At 30.1% G+C, this 20,628-nt stretch overlaps 3 protein-coding genes across 3 annotated transcripts; 2 read left to right on the forward strand and 1 right to left on the reverse strand.

Moving 5' to 3' along the window:
• Positions 1-1,483: 1,483 nt before the first annotated feature.
• LOC107889000 (probable polyol transporter 4) lies at positions 1,484-5,429 on the forward strand. The gene is made up of 2 exons (XM_016813285.2): positions 1,484-2,732; positions 3,821-5,429. The coding sequence occupies exons 1-2, from the start codon at positions 2,480-2,482 to the stop codon at positions 5,185-5,187; spliced, it is 1,620 nt and encodes a 539-aa protein (XP_016668774.2). The 5' UTR covers positions 1,484-2,479; the 3' UTR covers positions 5,188-5,429.
• Positions 5,430-6,659: 1,230 nt separating this feature from the next.
• LOC107889001 (epoxide hydrolase A) lies at positions 6,660-8,519 on the forward strand. Its single transcript, XM_016813287.2, has 5 exons — positions 6,660-6,846; positions 6,952-7,166; positions 7,291-7,458; positions 7,521-7,756; positions 8,102-8,519. Exons 1-5 carry the CDS (start codon positions 6,777-6,779, stop codon positions 8,346-8,348), a joined length of 936 nt encoding a protein of 311 aa, XP_016668776.2. The 5' UTR covers positions 6,660-6,776; the 3' UTR covers positions 8,349-8,519.
• Positions 8,520-11,473: 2,954 nt separating this feature from the next.
• LOC107889002 (stem-specific protein TSJT1) lies at positions 11,474-13,875 on the reverse strand. Its single transcript, XM_016813288.2, has 4 exons — positions 13,435-13,875; positions 12,619-12,859; positions 12,392-12,512; positions 11,474-11,875 (listed from the first exon to the last, which is right to left on the reverse strand). Exons 1-4 carry the CDS (start codon positions 13,644-13,646, stop codon positions 11,655-11,657), a joined length of 795 nt encoding a protein of 264 aa, XP_016668777.1. The 5' UTR covers positions 13,647-13,875; the 3' UTR covers positions 11,474-11,654.
• Between the last annotated feature and the right edge of the window lie 6,753 nt (positions 13,876-20,628).

Below are 20,628 nucleotides of genomic sequence, written 5' to 3' on the forward strand. Positions count from 1 at the left end.
AAGCCGAATCCGTGAATCATTAAAAAATTGCCTTAGTTGTATATAAATTATTTTAATAAATTATTAGTTTTTTAGTAAAAAAATATTATTTTTAATTTCATTTATTTAAATTAATACGTGCAAAACTTAAAATATAAAATTATTTAGCATTTTGAAAAATCGACTTATTATTAAATAATTGATTAAAAATACTTACTGCTAATACTTATTGTAAATAAAGTTATAATATGGTAAATTATTTATGAATTATTTACAAAATGATTTTAATAGATACATAGAAAGAACTCATGGGTATGTAAAGTAGTTTAATATATGTTAAAGACGCAATCATCTAAATGATTTCTTTGATAGTAATTTTCTCAAGTTGTTTATCTTAAAATTAAATCATTCAACTTACACATCTTCTTCTAATTATTTCAATTACCCTTTAATCTGGTGGGCGGAATAACATACTACGTAGATATGGGAGAAATTTTAATTTGGTCAACCCAAGCAATCTAAGTTTATCACTCAACCTCAAACATCTATCTCCATTTCATAAAATTAATTAATTAAATTTTCAACCAAAATCTTTTTTTTATTATTTATTTTTGATTTAATTACTTGGTGTTATTTGAATTTTTTAATCCATTCGTATTCAATAGTTTAGTTTGAATTTGAGACATAAATTTTATATACAAAACAAAATTTATCAATTCTATTAATTCGAAAATTTTAAATCATTTAATTAATTATTCAATCCTTTTAATATTCATGGAAATGTTTGACTAATTGAAATTTATATATATATTTGTTATGTTGGTAATGTATTTTTTTTATTTCACAAATAATCTTAAAAAATTTACAAATATCTCTATTTTAAAAAAATATATTAATTTTTTAAATATTTTATTATACCCTTATAATACTTTCAATTAAATTCAAAATTGTATTAAATCGAATTGTATATGTATTTTCTCGATTTGCCATAACTAAACAATTGACAAGAGCAACACTAACTAAGGCTTCAATCATACTTATAAACATAGATATAATTTCGATTAATGAATGGATCAGTCTCAATTGTACAAATAAATTTGTGTTAAATAATGATTTGTAAAATTTAGAGACAATGATAATATAATTTTTTATTATTTAGTTCTTAATTAATTTAAACTCTTTTTTTTTGAAAATTTGTTTTTAATTAATTATTATTTATTTTATAATATTTTAAATGTTTTATAATATTTACTAAATAAAATATTATTTTTTAAAATTTTAAATATAATTTTTTTAAAAACGTTTGAATAAATAAATATTTTAAAACATTTAAAATATTATAAAATAAATAATAAATAATTTTAAAAATTCAAAAAAAATTGAATAAAAAATATTATAAAACATTTAAAATATTATAAAAAATAATAAATAATTTTAAAAAAAATTTAAAAAAATGTTTGAATAAAAAATATTATAAAACATTTAAAATATTATAAAACAAATAATAAATACTTTAAAAAATAAATAATAAACAAATAAAAAAATAAGAAAAAGGACAAAGAATCTGATAGCGCCAAATTGTTTGGCAAAGAATTGATAGCGCCAAATTGTTTGGCTCTACCAGAAAAAAGAAAAATTTGTTTTAAACCCTTTTTTTTTCAATATTTGTAGTATTTTTTTAATATTTATACAAGTGACGCCATCAAAAAATTAATTTTTTTATCCCAATTGCTCACGTGGCATGTTGGTAGTACCAAACACTTTGACTACACTAACTTTTATTTTAGATTTTAAGTTATTTACATATTTTATAAAAAAATAGATTATGTATATAATTAATTAATTTTTTTAATTAGTTTTATAGAAAATCTCGTATCCTTGCTTGGTCCTGTCGGAACCTAAAAAAATGACAATATCCATAAATACATAAAAAGGCTAAACTATGCTATGGATCCTGTATGCTTTATAAATTTATAATTTAGTTCTTATACTTTTATTTTTAGGAATTTAGTCTCTTTAGTTTTTAGATTTCAAAAATTAGATCCAACTGTAAACATCTATGTGACATTTTGAAAAAAAAACTCACTTGGTAGCAATGTAACTAAAAAATAATGTTTTAATGAACCTAAATTTAACAAAATCTGAAAAGTAGAATGACTAAATTCCTAGAAATAAAAGTATAGGGATTAAATTCTAAATTTATAAACTGAACAGGGACCTATAGCTTATTTTAACCTAAATAAAAATAAATAAGTACCAAAAAAATCTACATCTTTTTATTTATTTCAGAAACAACAAAAAAAAAGGCAAAGATATTTTTTCTCTTACGTCTTCCTCTCTATTCTTTTTTCTTTTTCCTTCAAAATAAAAATAAAAAATTACAGTTTCAGAGAGGAAGAAAAAGCAGAATAATTTATAAAAAGAAATACTAATAAAATATTCATTTGTTGAAAATATAGTAAAATTGGGAGATAAACTATACATATTATAAGATTATAAAATGCTTCGAAAATTTCTTAATTTAACAGGAGTGCAGGAAAATGGGAACGACAGCAACATGTACGAGAGAATTGAAACATATGCAGCAGAAGAGGAAATTATGCGTACAGATAATAATAATAATAAGGTGCAACAAAAATTGGCAAAAGACGAGGATGATATTGTAAATGTTAAAAATATAAGGGACGATACGAGGAAATATGTTGTGGCTTGTGCCATTTTTGCCTCTCTCAATTCTGTGCTTCTTGGCTACGGTTTGTGTCTTCACCATTTCTTTCTCTCGCTCTCTCTCTCTCTTATTTTCAATTTCTTTTTGCAATATATTTTTTTTTAAATTTGATTTAAAATTGTTGTCTTGGTTTTATCTGTTTAATTAGAAAAATCCAGTTATTTTTTAAATATTTGATTAAGGGTAGATTTAGATAGACAATTGAGTACGATACAATTAACTTACTTTTTGTTTCACGCTTCAATATCTAATCCCATCGCCATAGTTATTTTTACGCTAACCAGTCCAGATATCAATACAGAATTTGGAGATTTGTTCATAAATGGATGATGGTAATTGTTTTCTTTTCACTTTTTGTCAAATTCTATAAAAGGTCCTTATTATTTTTTAATCTAACCTCACTGCTATAATTTAATTATTTTTTGATTTTATATTTTAAAATATGTATTTTCGATCTTAAAATCAACTTTTTTTCTTTTAATTCTGTCAAATTGGACAAATATTATAATTTTTTTCCTTTTCTACTTACGTGTAATTTTGTCTGATTGTGTAGAAAATATCAAATTGTATACATTTAAAAACATTTAGCCTATGAACTGAAAATATAACTTTAGAAAAGCGTAGGAGTAGATCAAAAGGGTAGCTGCTTGGCCCCCGAAAGTGGTAAATTTCCCTTGTAGCCTCTTCAGACTTTTAAGAAATTATATGTTAACATAATGGTAAATTTACACTCTAACCCTAAAAAATTTATGATTCATCTATGATTTCATAAACTAATTTTCTGACTTCGATCCTAGACTAGATTTATAAACTAAATCTGAAAAAATTCAAAATAGAAGGGCCTTTTGTAGAATCTGATCAATATAGTTTCATACTCTTCCAACTCTAACACTCATATCTCAAGTATACATTGATATCGATATCTGAAAATATCAATATAATCCTCCAAAAATCTTTACAAAACCAATCACATACTCATATCCAACACTACACCCGAATTCAAATGTCCTACATATATGCAACCCTTTTCCTATTTTCTTTGAACAAAAAACATATTTACTTATATATATGATTTTAATTTGAGATGTGTTGATGTTGTAACCTTGTTGACAGATGTGGGTGTTATGAGTGGAGCAATTATATTCATCCAACAAGATTTAAAGATAACAGAGACCCAACAAGAAATCCTTGTCGGAATTTTAAGCATTGTTTCACTTTTGGGTAGTTTAGCTGGTGGCAAAACATCAGACACCATTGGTAGGAAATGGACCATGGCCTTAGCCTGCATTGTTTTTCAGTCAGGTACAGCTATTATGGCCTTGGCACCATCTTATCAAATACTCATGATAGGTAGACTCTTAGCTGGAATCGGGATCGGTTTCGGCATCATGATCGCCCCGGTATACATTGCCGAGATATCCCCTTCCATCGCTCGAGGTTCCCTTACTTCCTTCCCTGAGATCTTTATCAACCTAGGGATTCTCCTCGGATACATCTCGAATTACGTATTTTCGGGGCTTCCGGTACATTCAAATTGGCGAATCATGCTCGGTGTGGGGATCGCTCCCTCGGTTTTCCTTGGATTCGCCTTGTTCATAATCCCTGAATCCCCTCGATGGCTCGTGATGCAAAACCGAATCGAGGAAGCAAGGACCGTGCTCTTGAAGACGTATGATGATACAAAAGAAGTAGACCAAAGGTTAGCCGAAATACAAATAACCGCTAGAATTGCGAATGCGGAAAAGTACAAAGAGAAAGCCGTATGGCTCGAGATATTAAACCCGAGTCCCGCCATTAAACGGATGTTGATCACCGGTTGTGGAATCCAATGCTTCCAACAGATCTCGGGTATCGATGCGACCGTGTATTATAGTCCGACAATCTTTAAAGATGCTGGCATAGAAGGGAACACTGAACTTCTTGCAGCAACAGTTGCTGTTGGGTTCACTAAAACAATGTTCATTTTAGTTGCAATATTTCTCATTGACAAATTAGGTAGAAAACCTTTGCTTTATATAAGCACAATAGGGATGACAATCAGCTTATTTTGTTTGAGCTTCACTTTGACATTTCTCGGGGACCAACGGTTCGGGATCGGTCTCGCAATCCTCTTCGTTTGCTCGAATGTAGCTTTCTTCTCGGTCGGGATTGGACCGATATGTTGGGTGGTTTCGTCCGAGATATTCCCTCTACGGCTTCGAGCTCAAGCATCCGGTCTTGGAGCGGTGGGTAGTAGGGTTAGTAGTGGTGTCATTTGCATGTCGTTCCTAACGTTGTCTCGTGCCATCACGGTGGGAGGGACGTTCTTCGTGTTCTCGGTGATTTCGGCTCTATCCGTCGTGTTCGTCCACACGTGCGTGCCGGAAACGAAAGGGAAATCATTGGAACAAATCGAAATGTTGTTTCAAAAGGGAAGTGAATTGCAAGTTGGTGGGGAGATTGAGATGGGAGATGCAGAATGTTTGGTGCAGAGACAATGAAATTTTTTATTAAGCCATTAAATTTGTTATTAGTTCTTATAGATTGGGATAATCGCAAAAAGAATTCCTATACAATTTTCAATTTTTCCAATTTAATACCTGTATTTTTGTTCCTGCATCATTTTCATACCTTGATCTAAATTTCCCACGTGGCATTGTGGTCAGAAAAGGCTAGACTTGTATAAAATTTCCCCTTTTCATTTTTTATTATTTTTATAGCAATAAAATTTAATTTTTATTAACCCTACCATCTATTCGTGTTCATCGTCCCAAGTGTAGTTTGGGTCTTAGTCGCACTAATCACGTTGTTATTAGAGCTTTGCCCTCTTTTTATAATTCACCAAAAAGAAATAATGGAACTTTAATTTGTAAATAGCCTAACTCAAAGTAACTATTTGGTATTATCCTTTCTATTGGCTTCAAAGCCGACTTTAGGAAATCTTTGTCCGATCTTTCCACGGGTTTAATTTTTATATTATTCATATAAAATATGGGTAAATTACACTATTAATCATTTAATTATGGATAAATTTTTATTTTGATCACTTATTTCACTAATGTTTTGAAAATTGTTTCTTTGTCACATGACACTTTTTTATATGGTACAATAACAATTTTAGTCCTTGAATTTTATATTTCCTATCAGTTTGACCCTTATTTTATATAAAATTTATTTAAAAAAACTCAAAATTTATTTTAAAATAAAAAATTATACATAAAAATTCTAGAAATATAAAATCTTGAATATATTTTTTTTTGAAAAACTAATATGTATGGAAATAAATAAAATTATCATTCAATAAAATTCAATAACAAATAAAAAAACGAAACAAAAAAAAATCATTACATACTTCCTCTTGTTTTTCGAAACTAAAGTAGTAATATCGTCAAGTTGAGTTTCAAACCCTTGAAGAACAAGAACTTATATTATAGAGACTTGTGAAATTAACTTTGATGCGTTATTTTAGTAAAACAAATACAAAATATACCACAAAATTTTCCTTTTTAAAATCAATTCAAAATTTTAAATTCATTTAAATTATTTTTCAAAACCCAAATTGTAAAAATAAATTATATTATGATTTTTGCTTACTATTTATTTTTTTCTATGTTTTTTAAATAATGAATATTGGATTTTTTTATAGAGAATTTCAATTTTCTCTCAATTATCCATTTTTTAATTTTTTATCTACTTTTATTTAATATTTAATTTTTATAATTTTATAAATTTTTAAAAAGAATTTTAATTTTTTTATAGTTTTATTTATGATTAAGGTTAAATTAATAAAAAATATAAAAATTAAGTACTAATATTATTATTATACCAATTAAAAAGACACCTTTAATAATCAAAAGATAAATAATTTTTTAAAAATATTAATCACCGCTTCTAATTTAAGTAATCAAAATGAAAATTTAATCGTAGTCTTGTGATTAATGTTGTAGTTTACCGTTATTAAAACCTTACTCATGGGCCTGAATCGTAATCCGGGTCCAAACCTATCCGGTTTCCTATTTTTTCAACGAAGCTTCACTGCTGAACTAACAAAGAAAAACATAACCAAAAAAACGAAGCTTAACACATAACAATGGATCAAATCCAGCACAACTTCATCACTGTAAGAGGTCTAAAATTTCACGTTGCAGAGCTCGGTGAAGGTAAAAAATGGGTTCCACTTCGATTTGATTTTTCTCCACTTCTTTTGCCATATTCATCGACTTTTTTTAATCGAATAATTTTGGGTTTTTTAATTTCATCTTCAGGTTCTAACGTGGTACTCTTCTTACATGGATTCCCTGAGATATGGTATTCATGGCGACACCAAATGGTAGCTTTAGCGAATGCTGGGTTCCGTACTCTTGCACCCGATTACAGAGGTTACGGACTCTCCGACATACCACCCGAACCCGAAAAGACAACCTTTGCCGACCTCGTTGCCGACCTTGTTGCTATCTTAGATCACCTGGGAATTAATAAGGTTCGAATGAGTTAGGGTTTATAAACTTGTGTATGCACACCATGTTGCTGTTGTTTGCTTGAGTGAAAATGTGCATCATTGGTTCTTTACCTTTCGTTGCTTTGTTTTATGTTTATGTGCGTAGGTTTTCGTTGTTGCAAAGGATTTTGGGGTCAGGCCTGCTTATCTGTTAACTCTGCTTCATCCCCATCGAGTGTCGTGTGTTGTAACATTGGGTGTCCCACATGTTCCTTTGGAACCTCGGAAGTATCGAGAGTCTCTCCCGGAAGGCTTCTACATTTCAAGATGGAATGTATGTTTTGGATTACTTATTGTTGAAATGTACTGTTTTTATTTGGTTTGGATTTCCTGCAGGAACCTGGACGAGCGGAGGCTGATTTTGGACGATTCGATGCTAAAACCGTTGTGAGGAACATCTACATACTGTTCTCAAGAAGTGAAATACCAATCGCAGATGAAAAACAGGAGATCATGGATATGGTGGATGCTTCTGTTCCTCTTCCACCTTGGTTCACTGAGGAAGTTCTCGCAACATACGGAGCTTTATACGAGAAATCCGGATTCAAGACTGCATTGCAAGTTCCATATAGGTATGGCGTTGTTCCTAACAAAAACCAGTGATATATTTCGAGCATTACATGGTCCTTTTGTTATTATGGATATGAAATAGCAGCAGCTCGACCATACCATCAGCCTATATAGAATCATTTAGAATGCAATGCTTTTAAGTATTAACCACACTACGATTGCAAGTTTCAAACCAGTCAAGTTTTAGTTTCGATTTATGCTTTTTGTAGGTCATAGCAGCAGCAGATCGTCCATACCATCAGCATATAGAATTGTGTAGAATGCAATGCTTATAAGTATTAACCACACTACGATTGCAAGTTTCTGTAAACTAGTTGTGTCTTAGTTCCGGTTTATGCTTTTTGTAGGTCATTCGATGAAGACTTTGGGATAACAGATCCAATAGTTAAAGTTCCGGCGTTACTGATAATGGGTTGCAAAGATTATGTCTTGAAATTTCCTGGGATGGAAGAATACATAAAGTTTGGGAAGGCAAAAGAACTTGTACCTAATTTGGATATAATATATTTGCCTGAAGGAACCCACTTTGTTCAAGAGCAATCACCCGAGCTCGTGAACGAGCTAATTCTGGACTTCCTCCGGAGTCATATGTGATAGTGTGCCGTGTCTGAGATTTGAATGGTGTTTGTATGGATATGAAACACAGTTACTGTAATGTAATTAGGGGACAACAGGCTGTGTGTATGGTTTTATTGACTGGAATAAATCAGAGACCCACTGATAGTGGAGACCCTAAATGCAGTATATCATTAATTTTTAGATGAATTTGATTCTCCTCGTTTGTTGTATATTTTTATTTATACGCTGAAGTAATTGGATTATGTCCTCTGTTTATTGCATGCAAGATCAAAGAGTATTTTTATTGTTAAGAGCAAAAATGACTGATGCAATAATGTTGACATGCAAGTACTAATTCAAGCAAAAGTGGAGGGACTAAATTAAACATGAGGATTGTAATACATCACCACTCAATGATAAAAATGGATGAAATTTACTCATATAATGATTAATTTATCTGGGAAAAAGATGTGATTCTATTTCTAATATAGAGGTAACTATGGCATTTTTACCACCTACAATTCTACATGTTTATATTATTTGTTTTATTTTTTCAAATTTGATAAATATTTCAGTGTTAGTTTTCAATTGTAGCTCAAACTTTTGCTTATTTGCATTTTATTTAGGCATAATGAGTTTTTTTCGCTCTTAAACTATGAAAAAAAAAACAATTTAGCCTTTAAATTCTTTTTTCATCTTTTTTTAACCTTCAAACTATTGTATTTGGTCAAAATACTTATACTTGAAGTTAACTTATGGTGTGGCATTTCAACCCACACAATCAACACCACGTCACGTCACTAACCAATTAATTTTTAAAAAATAAAAATATATGTATACAATTTTAAAAATATGAAAAAAAAAATTATTTTCTCTTTTAGAGTTTAAACTTTTTGCTTAATTTAAAAAATATATTTAATTTTATTGTTTTTCTTCATGTGCAGATCAGATTTGTAGAGAAGATAGGATGAATCCTTGAAATTATAAAATTCAAATATGTAGGATGGTACGGTTGAAAACAGAAAAGAAGAACAATCGCAGAAACTGTAGGAGAAGTTTGTGCAACAACTGATTTCTTTTTCATGACTGACTCACCCTCCTTACACCCGAATATAAAATGCTCCGTTTAACTAAAACCATGTTGCGCACCATTTCATTTAACTTAGCTTCAAAACGCACCGCTTCCCCTTGTTCCATTTCGACCCATAACAAGTACCTCCTACTCGAAAGGATTCTTCACCTCAAGGATCAATATGAGGGAAGACATCCTTGAGCTGCTGAAATGATTCCTAAGTGGTATACTCTGGAAAAGAATTAGCCCATTCCACTAACACTTCGGTGACAGCAGCCTTACCCTGCTTCACCATCCTCCTATCCAGAATCCTAATAGGTTCCTTACCCCAAGTTCCATGAACATTGACTATTGGTAAATTAGCTTGGACAGGTGCTACTCCCACATGTTTTTTGAATTGAGAAACATGGAAGGTGGGGGGCACACGAGAACCTTGGTGTAGCTAAAGTTTGTAAGCCACCTTCCCAACTTTGCCATCCACCCTAAAATGACCAAAAGAACTTAGGGGCTAGTTTCCAGTTCAACACTTTTCTCACTGAATACTGTCGATATGGCTGAAGCTTCAAGTAGACAAGATCCCCTACATCAAACTGTCTCTCTGTCTTGTGCTTATCTGCTTGCTATTTCATTCTGTCCTGAGTTCTTTCAAGTGAAATTGTAACAGTTTCCTCACGGCCTCACGTTGTTGCAGACTTCTATCCACAGCTACCAGGGATGCCCCAGCCAAATATGGCATGTGATGAGAGGGAGCTTGGTCGTACAATGCCTCATAAGGGGTGATTTGGATGTCCAAGTGGAAGATGGAGTTGTACCACCACTCAGCCAATAGAAGCCAACTCTGCCAGTCTTGTGGCCTCTCCCCAGACATACATCTCAAATATCCTTCAAGGCATCTATTCAAGACTTCAGTGAATCTGGCATACCATGTAATTTATAGATATTGTCCATGAATTCTTGAGCTACAACAACAACAATAAAAGGGTGTGCCAGGGAAAAAAAATAAAAAATAACCATACTTAGTAAGGCGATCAACCACCACAAAAATAACACTCTTACCTCTTGAACAAGAGAGTCCTTCTATGAAGTCCATAAAAATGGATGACCAAGCCCTCTCTGGTCTGGGCAGAGGCTGCAATAGTCCTGTGGAAGCAACCTTTTCTGATTTACACCTCTTAACATGTGAAACATTCTCTCACCATCTCTTAACATCATTGGTTAAACCCTTCCAATATAAAAGACTAATCAGCCTGCTTTTCATTGCATGTACCCCTGAATGACCACCCATAGCACTAGCATGAAAATGTTGGATTCAATCTGGCCTCAACTGAATCCTATGGTGTTGGCTATATGGTGGTCACCACTAAAGAAAGGGTGGGTTAAACTCAAAACGGATGGAGTTGTGTCTTACTTTAGCAATTGTACTTTGGTGGGAGGCGTGTTTAGAGATGTTGATACGAGACGGTTGTGTGGGTTTTCACTGGCGGTTATTAAGAAAACAATTTTTCGCGCTGAAGCACGTACCATGCTTGAAGGATTTCGCATAGCATGGGAGAAAGGATTCAGGCAATTAGAACTAGAATACGATAATGCACTTCTAGTTGAGACTTTGCTAGCTGGTAGAGTTACCAATAGTAGTTTGGTAGAGTTACGTTTAATTAATTGCATTTTCAGACGAACTTGGAAGATAAGACGTCATCATATTCCAAGGAATCAAAATGCGATTGCTAATCGAATGGCTAAGTACATAAATAATAGTACACCGAATTTATTGTTATTTATAGATCCACCAAGTTTACTACAAGGAGTTTTGCAGTTTGAGAGTAATGCTTTTACACGGATTTAATTATTTCAAAGTAATCACTTAGTATTGTTTTTTTCCACCAAAAAACTTAATTTAATTTTTTATAGACTATAATTTTTATCACAAATGCCACGTGAGCACTAAGATGCCATGCTTGTAAGTTATCAGAAAAGTTCATTTTTTTTCCATCCAATTAGGTAATTTGACCACACATGATAATTTGAGGGTCAAAAAAGGCATGGAAAAAAAATTTAAGGGCTAAAATGAAATTTTTATATAGTTCGAGGGTGAAAAAAGTTATTTAACCTTTTTATTTATCGAACATCCCTTTCTAATTTTTAAAGTGATAAAATTTATAAACAAGAGTAATAAAGCCAAAGGAAAACACAACAATCATTAAAAATCGTAAGGAATAAATTCTGTGGGGGTGCATATCGTATCCCAATCTTGTTAGTATATATCTTATCAATCAAGCTTTCGAGCCTCGCAGCGCCCAATTAGCTTCACTGCCGACTCGTGGCATGCCGCGGCCGCTGCCACCACCACTACTTCCGCTTATTCTCGACTGAACATCGGCCATGAAGTTAGCTCCACACATCACCCCTTCACTATCGATTCTAGGCATTGCCTTCATTTGGCTCTTTGGATGCTCAAAACTCATCAATCCTTGCTCACTATAGAACATACATCCTACATTTAAAAAAAAAAATCAAGCTTTAAATCTCAATTACTTTAATAGTTGCAATTGATCTATTAATAATATTATAGAAGTGAAGAGATTAAATTATGTTGTAGAGTGATTAAACATCAAATTTTAACATAGTATAAGGACTAAATTTACAATTTGACTTAAAAAGAGTAATAAAATTTGAGATTTAATCTTTATATTTTAAAAATTAAAAATTCAATCATTTTATTTTTCATAAAAAATCCTAATTTAATCATTATTGTAGTCGGTAGTTTCTGTCAAAATTTATCAACTTAACATATTTATTTCCGATCAAACAAATACCAGCCTAATCAAAATTTCAAGTTAACAAATTTAGATAGAAAATACATACAATTTTAAGGGCTGGGTTGAGATTTTTAAATAGAAAAAAGTAGGAGGACTTGATTCCTTTTTAACTTTTTAAATATAAGAACCAAATGTTAAATTTTATCTAAGTACAGGGACTACAAAGCATACTTTAACAAAAGAACACATACCAGCAGGAAATGGTGCAAACGATTTGGCACAGCTTTCTTTTATAACCTTTAAATCATCTGAAACAACCACAGATCCATCAGCTGCAACTCCCCAAAAGAGTTCAACCCCTCCATCTGCACTCTACATCACATTAAATAAACATAAAATTAAACCCGAGATACAAAAAGCGAATACGAATGAACCAATTGACTCAACTTCGAATTTTAATTTCGAGTTAAATCTTTACCACTGCAGCAAACACTGTTCGAGCTTTGGCATCGTAGATGACGAACCCATAGCTACCTTCAATGTGGTTGAGAACTTGATGTGGTGGGTATGGACCACGGTCCCTAAGGGTCCTATATGCCTCAATGATGAACATTGCTTCATTGGTGCCTCTTGATAGACCATATTGCCTTAAGAGGCTACATAGATTGTTCAAATTACCCATGAATATGCAATGCATTTCATCCACTCCACAAAACAACCTGCAATTTCAATCATAAAACATTAAACAAAAGAAAAAGGGCTTCCTTCTTTTTTTTTTTAATGTATTGTTGAAGTATTTAGGTTAAATTATAGTTTAGTCCCTCTATTATACTCAAATATAAGATTTAAATTTTATACTTTAGTTTACGATAATTTTAATACCTTTATTTTTGTAATGTCATTAATGAATCCTAGATCCCCTAATAATTTGACCCCTTACTCAAATGGGTTACTTTCATATTAGATCCCTCCATAAAATTTAAACTCAATTTAATGGAAACACTTTCTAACATGAAAATTTAGTTTTGGCCCTTTTAAAAACTTCTTTTAATACAAAATTTCTAACTTTGTACATGCAAAGGTTGAGCCCCAAATTAGGGGTGAACCTAGGGGTTAACAAGGCCGTAGTCCCTTAAATGAGAAACTTCATGTTTATCCCTTTAATAAAATAAATTTAATTTGATTAAAATAGTATAACTCGATTTAAATTTAAATTTTTTTCCAACTTGGCCCTATTAAAAATATAAACATAGTAGAGGGATGAAAACCATAATTTAACTGAGAGTATGATTACCTTTTATAAGTGGAGGAAGGATTGTGGGGTGGAACATAAGCCAAAGAAGCTGAAGATCCAAACCGCATTGAAAAAGCGTTGGTGGGATTTGAACAGACAAAACCATTAAGGATTTCAAAGGGAAGCTTAGGCTTCATTGATGAAGTGAGTGAAGCTGGACTATGCAGCTCTTGGGGTGGATTCACTAACCCTTTGCTAAATATCGCCAACATATTTCCTTTGAAGAAATTTGATCTTCTAAAACGAGATTTCAAAAGAAAAAAAACCAAATATAAAAATGCAGGTATATAGCTTTGAAGATCTGAAAGAATAATCAAATTGAAGAACGCCGAATAAGGTGACTATATATAAAATGTTGAGGGAGAGAGATGATGACGTGGAAACCTTATCCAATGTCAATAGATGTATGATTTGGTTACACGTTTTTTCTCGACAAGATCTTCGATATATGTACCCAATTTTCTTCTTTAATGTTGGAAGTAGGAAAGAGATTGAGTGGGTTTCTATTAAATGGTCTAATTTCACTTTTAGCCCTTCTTGAAACTTTAGTGATCTAATTTTAATCCGTTTTAGCTCTTTTGGGTAAAAAAACCTGTCCAATCCCTCTCACTTTCAAATTTGAGAAAATTAGTACCTATCAAAAAATCGAGCATTGTAATTTGGTCCCTGTAAATTTTCAAAGTGAGTAATTAAGGATAATTAATCATGGTGTTAATATCTTTCGTCAATTGCACATAATTTCGATTAGTATAATAACAAATTTAGCTCTTGATATTTATAAATTTTGTTAATTTAGTCTTGATTCTAAAAAAATTAACTTCAACGTTTACAGATTCAGCCTCAACAAATTAACAAAAAAATATCGTGACAAATTTATAAAATGTATAAATTATGAGAACTAAATTTGTTATTATACCAATAAAATTTATATAGAATTGAAAGAAAAATATTATGGCATAATTATAATTAAATGGCACGAGTATTAAAGATAATATAAACAATGACTTAGAAGTTTGACTTGTGAATATTTAATTATGCATTTTTCTTATTTGATTGAAACTCTGTGTTTTAATGTAGTTTTCAGATTAAGAAACGATAGTCGGTGATGAATCAAGGTTAGTTAATAAACTAATGCCTTAAAACTCACGATTCCAACTCTTATTTAATTATTAAATTATTTTTTACATCTTTTATCAATTTTATTATTATTTAATTAAATTTTACTCTTAAAAAAATTTGATGACTATTTTTCTAATAGAAATACTGACTAAAATATTAAAATTTTAAACATGACATATGCATAATAATCTATATGTACATTATGCTATTCTTTTGAATAAAAATCGAATAATCATGCTACTAATTCAACAATATGATCGATTCGTCTTGTTTAATTAAATAAATATTAAAAACTTAATTTAATTAATTTTTTAATTCGATTCTCAAATTAACTAATTTAGAGTCTCTTTAAATTAATATTCCAATTAATTTTTAATTAAATTAATTCAATTGATGAATTTAATCTAATTTAAATAAATATGGATATCATATTTCATATTTCAATGTGGGAAAATAATTATATTTGTGCTCAAATGTGAAAGTGAGAATAAAAGTTAAATATATAAATAATATAATATAATTTAGAGGCTAAATTAATAAAACGGTGAGGAAGTGAGGGTGAACTGAGTCAGCACATGGTTTCTGCCGCTGACTTTCAAAACTGTCGGAAATGATAAGATCATCCAATATTCGACGTCTTCATTTTATAATAACATCAACCATTTTCTTTATTTTAATTTTTATCTTTATTTCCATTACCATTTTAATTTCATTTTTATTCATAAATATATAACTTTAAAGATAAAATTTGTTTGAAATCATTTTTTTCTTTTATAATTAAGCTATTTTATATCATATAAAGATTAAACCTTTTGAAAATCATATTTTCCATTTTTAATAATATTATTTTTATTATAAATATTTTATTAAGTGAATGTTCATCATGGTCAAGATAAAATTTTAATGTACTTTAAATTCTAATAGCTATTAGAATTAAATCTCTACTTCTTTTAAATTTCTTATGCCTATAAAATAGAGATTTTGATGAAGCATTGTAAATCGTCCATTTAATCAATAAAGTACATTCTTTATTGCTTTCATATTTTCTTTTTTTTTTTATTCTCTTCATCTCTCATTATTTTATAACACGTTATCAGCGCGATGATTCTCTATTTTTTTTTTCAAAATCTTTCGAAGTCGCCCCACAAATCAAATTCATTTTCACCTTAAACTTTCTCCCTTACAACTTCATCTTCAGGATGTTGAAAGATTCAATCTCAAAATAGATTGTGGTTTTTATTCCCGATCTTTGATTTATAATTGTACAAGCATAGGTAAAGAATAGATTTGTCAAGGTGATGACGATGATATTAAAGATCTTTACGTATATTTTACTATATTTTATTTATTATATCATGTTATTATAATTAGAGACTAATTATGACAACATGAATAGATAGATTCTAATTTAAAATCTACACATGTTTGCGATGGTGATTATGAAACAAAGAATTTATTGGGACGTTTATAAGTTCATCCTAGTAAATCAATTACATTCCCCGAAATGAATGTAAATATAAAGAAAATAAAAGATATACCCATGAACCACTAAAAGTGAGAATATAGTAATAAATAAGAGGACAATGAGAGTTCTCAATGTAACTTTTTAAAGGGTAAAGAGAACTTATGTTATCAATATGATATGAAAGATTACTAGCCACATATGTAGCGTATTCCCAAATATTTTATTTCTGTTAATGTTCTTTGAGGAATGATATGAAAATGGAGTAATGAATTCTATTATTACAGATAGAAAATATTTATCTTATTTGGTATTGAAACAAACAAATATTATTCCAATATTTGATAGTACAAAATTAGTTAAAAGCTCCAGAAGAGCTAATATATCACTATCCAAAAAGCACAAAATTTGTGATGGTTACTGCATTACTTTTAAAAGTTATTTGTAATGGATCTCATATTCAGATTGTAAATGAGGAAAATATTAAATTTCATATGAATAAAAAAAGGGGATTGGGTTATTAATTTATATTTATTTTATAATCTTTGTGATATTCTTTTGTCATCATCCATATTAAAGGGTTGAAAACAACTATTTGACTGTGAAAGATATACTTATGAACAATAAAATGTGATAATTCTATCTAAAGTTTATTATGGTTGGATGAACCTAAAGTTGCAAGTTTTTTTTAAAAATTGTTAGTATAACTCTACAGTATTCAAAATAATTTATCAATTAAAATTACGTGGTAAAATATTTGCTGAGAACTTGCAAGAGAGAAAACTTATGTATGAAAAGTCATTAGTTATATAACTGTTGTACATCTGAAAAATAAGATTCACTCTTAAAGTTTGCTATTAATAGATTTTTGGCCATTTGAAGATTTTGGCATTTCCCTGAAGCGAATAGTGCATATAATTATTTGGAAATTACATTTTTGACTTGGTAGCATTATAGACTTTACATTGATTTAGACATTTCTAGTAGTAAATGTCATAATAGTACTTATATGTGAATACAAATTAAAAGGAATGATAATAAAATTATCAATTTGTTACAATTTAGTACAATTGAAATACATGTTAAAGTAAATCAGAAGTTTACTAATACAAATGTGTTTACTACTTGGCATGACCAGTTAGATCATCTTAGATCGTATATGATGCGAAAATTAATTGAGAATTCATACAGACATCTATTAAAGAACTAGAAGATTATTTAATTTAAATAATTCTCATTTGTTGCTTGTTCTCAATAAAAAATGGTTATCAGAAACTCACTAGCTAAAGTTGAGATTTAATATCTTGCATTTCTGAAATGAATGGTTTTTTAATATTATATGATTTTTGTAGATGCATCTACAAAATAATCATATGCGTTATCAACTTGCAACCTGCCATTTGCAAGATTGCTCGTTTAAATGATTAATTTCAAGTTATGCAACTAAAACAATTCATCTTGCTAATGTTGGTGAGTTTACATCCCAAGTTTTCAATGATTATTGCATGTGAATTGGGATAAAAGTTGAACATCCTGTAGCTCATGTTCACACACAAAATGATTTAGCTGAATTGTTTATCAAATGCCTCCAACTAATAGCTAAATCATTCTTTATGAGAAAAAAATTTCTATTTCAGCATAAGATTGTGTTGATTTACATGTTGTATGCATCAAGCCAATAAATTATAAACATTCCTCATTACAATTGATTTTTAGTCAAGAGTAAAATATTTCTCATCTTACAATTTTTGGATGTGCGGTATATGTTCCAATTGCTCCACCACTACGCACAAAGATGGGTCATCATAAAAGATTAGGAATCTATATTTATATGAGTCTCCTTATAATATTTTTGAGCTATTAATTCGATATTTAGTTATGACAAGAGTTGTCAGTTTTCCCAACATTAGGGGAGAAAATAAAAAGATGGATTAATAAAGTACTTGAAATGAATTATCAATGTCTAAGATCCTCGTACAAAACAATGTGAACCAGAAGTTCAACAGATAATTCATTTTACAAATCAACTACCAGATTCATTAAATCTCACATACCAGCTGAAAATGCTCCAATACGAATTGATTTCATAATAGGGCAAACTGTTAATGCAAAAGAAAGTAATCGATGCATGAAACGTGAAAGACCGGCCAGTTCTAAAGATGAAAATCCTCGTAAAAAAAAAGGGGAACAAACATTCAAGATGGTCATATACTGGAGGCGGGGGTTCCTGAAGAGACCCATGACATAACTAATTATAAAACTAAAGAAGAGATTCAGGTACTTAAAAGTGAAAATGAAAATAATAAAAATAAAGAGATCTCGATAAGTTATGTCAATACGAGAAAAAGATGGAACAAAAACAAAATGTAGTTGTCGACAACAATTTTGCTTATAATGTTGCTATTGAAATAACAAAAAAAAATGAGGATATTGAGCCTAAATCTACTAAGGAATGTAAAAAATAGAAAAGATTGGCTAAAATGGAAAGATGCAATTCAAGCATATTTGAATTCACCTTCTAAACATGAAGTTTTTGGACCTGTAGTCCAAACACCTAAAGGTGTAAAACCGGTAGGATATAAATGAGTATTTGTGTAAAAACAAAATGAAATTGATGAAGTCGTAAGTATAAAGCTCGCTTTGTAGCACAATGATTTTCGCAAAGGCCTAGCATTGATTATGAAGAGACACATTCTTATGTCGTGGATGCAATCACGTTTAAATATCTTATTAGTCTTGCAGTACGGGAAAAACTTGACATGCATCTAATGGATGTTGTTACATCCTATTTATATAATACACTTGATAGTGAAATTTATATGAAAATTCCTGAAGGATTTAAAATCCCAAAAAGATATAAAGTTTCTTGAGAAAATTGCTCGATCAAATTAAAAAAAAGTTTATATGGAATAAAACAATCTAGATGTATGTGGTACAATCGTCTTAATGAATACTTGTTAAAAGAATGTTATAAAAACGTTTGGATCATATTTTGTAATAATTTTTGTTTATGTTGATGATCTAAATATTATTGGAACTCCTGAAGAGCTTCAAAATACAATGAATTGTTTAAAGAAAGAATTTGAGATGAAAGGTCTTAGAAAAATAAAGTTTTATCTTAGATTACAAATCAAGCATTTAAAAGATGAAATTCATGTTCATTAATCAACTTATATGGAAAAGATATTAAAGAAATTTTATATGGATAAAACACACCTATTAAGTACTCCATGGTTGTACGATCGTTAGATGTGAATAAAGATCAATTTTGTCCTTACAAGAATGATGAAGAGTTTCTTGGTCCTAAAGTATCATATCTAAGTGTCATAGGGGCATTGATGTGTCTTGCAAACAACACAAGACCTGATATAGCTTTCTTTGTAAACTTGTTAGCAAGATTTAGTTCTTCTCCAACATGCAGACATTGGAATGAAACTAAACATGTATTTAAATATTTTAGAGGGACCATTGATATCGGGTTATTTTATTCAAGTGATTCAAAATCCCTATTAGTTGGCTATGCTGATGCTGGATACTTATTAGATCCACATAAAAGTTGATATCAAACAGGATATTTATTTATATGTAGGGGTACTGCCATATCATGGCGTTCAACAAAGCAAACATTACTTGTTGCTTCTTCAATCATGCAAAATTAATTGCAATGCATGAGGCAAGTTAAAAGTGTGTTTGGCTAAGGTTATTGACCCAACATTTCCAAAAGATATGTAATTTGCCTTTATAGAAAAAGATGTCAAATATCTTATATGAAGATAATGCAGCATGTATAGCTCAATTGAAGGTGGTTACATCAAAGGTGATAAAACAAAACATATTTCACCAAAATTATTATTCACCCATAATCTTGAGAAAAGAGGTGATATAAATGTTCAACAATTTCGTTTTAGTGATAATTTAGCATATCTTTTTACTAAGGCATTGCCAACTTCAACATTTGAAAGACTACTACACAAGATTGGAATGCATCGACTCAAAGATGTAATGTAATGTTGCCATCAGGGGGAGTTTAAAAACAAGTTATACTATTTTCTTTTAACTAATGTTTTGTCCCATTGGTTTTCCTGGTAAAGGTTTTTAACGAGGCAGCTTGTAATAGAAGATTATGTATTCTTTTTCCTTCATCAGGTTTTTTTATCTCACAGGGTTTTTTTAATAAGGTTTTAACGAGGCAAATTATCTACCAATGGACATCCAATAGAGAGTGTTATGAATATCTTATTAAGTTGATGTCTATCATGATCATGATAAAGTTTTGATGTACTTTAAATTCTAATGATATCTATTTCTTTTATACTTCTTATGCCTATAAATAGAGACTCTGATGAAGCATTGTAAATCATCTATTTGATCAATAAAGTACATTCTTTATTGCTTTCATATTTTATTTATTCTTTATTCTCTCCATCTCTCTTTATTTTATCACAATTTTTAATATTTGAATTAAATTATCTTTCTATATATCTTATCACTACATCAACGGTGAAATAAAAAATTCAACTTAATTCTAATTGCATTGCTAATTATAAGTTTCGAGTTAAACTCAAGCTACTTAGTGCAAGGAACTACGTTTGCCCACAAGTTAGTCAAGTTTA

This window comes from Gossypium hirsutum, chromosome A09 (assembly GCF_007990345.1).
Source record: "Gossypium hirsutum isolate 1008001.06 chromosome A09, Gossypium_hirsutum_v2.1, whole genome shotgun sequence".
In the NCBI taxonomy this organism is placed as follows: domain Eukaryota; kingdom Viridiplantae; phylum Streptophyta; class Magnoliopsida; order Malvales; family Malvaceae; genus Gossypium; species Gossypium hirsutum.

Bases quoted from the DNA above. Each gene is read 5' to 3' on its own strand.
- LOC107889002 (XM_016813288.2), bottom strand. From the start codon at position 13,646: ATGTTGGCGATATTTAGCAAAGGGTTAGTGAATCCACCCCAAGAGCTG. The intron at 12,513-12,618 runs GTAAAGATTTAA...AATGTGATGTAG, and splicing joins GAACAGTGTTTGCTGCAGTG to AGTGCAGATGGAGGGGTTGA. The intron at 11,876-12,391 runs GTATGTGTTCTT...TTTTAAATGTAG, and splicing joins GTTTGCACCATTTCCTGCTG to GATGTATGTTCTATAGTGAG.
- LOC107889001 (XM_016813287.2), top strand. From the start codon at position 6,777: ATGGATCAAATCCAGCACAACTTCATCACTGTAAGAGGTCTAAAATTT. The intron at 7,167-7,290 runs GTTCGAATGAGT...TTATGTGCGTAG, and splicing joins ATCACCTGGGAATTAATAAG to GTTTTCGTTGTTGCAAAGGA. The intron at 7,459-7,520 runs GTATGTTTTGGA...GATTTCCTGCAG, and splicing joins TCTACATTTCAAGATGGAAT to GAACCTGGACGAGCGGAGGC.
- LOC107889000 (XM_016813285.2), top strand. From the start codon at position 2,480: ATGCTTCGAAAATTTCTTAATTTAACAGGAGTGCAGGAAAATGGGAAC. The intron at 2,733-3,820 runs GTTTGTGTCTTC...CCTTGTTGACAG, and splicing joins TTCTGTGCTTCTTGGCTACG to ATGTGGGTGTTATGAGTGGA.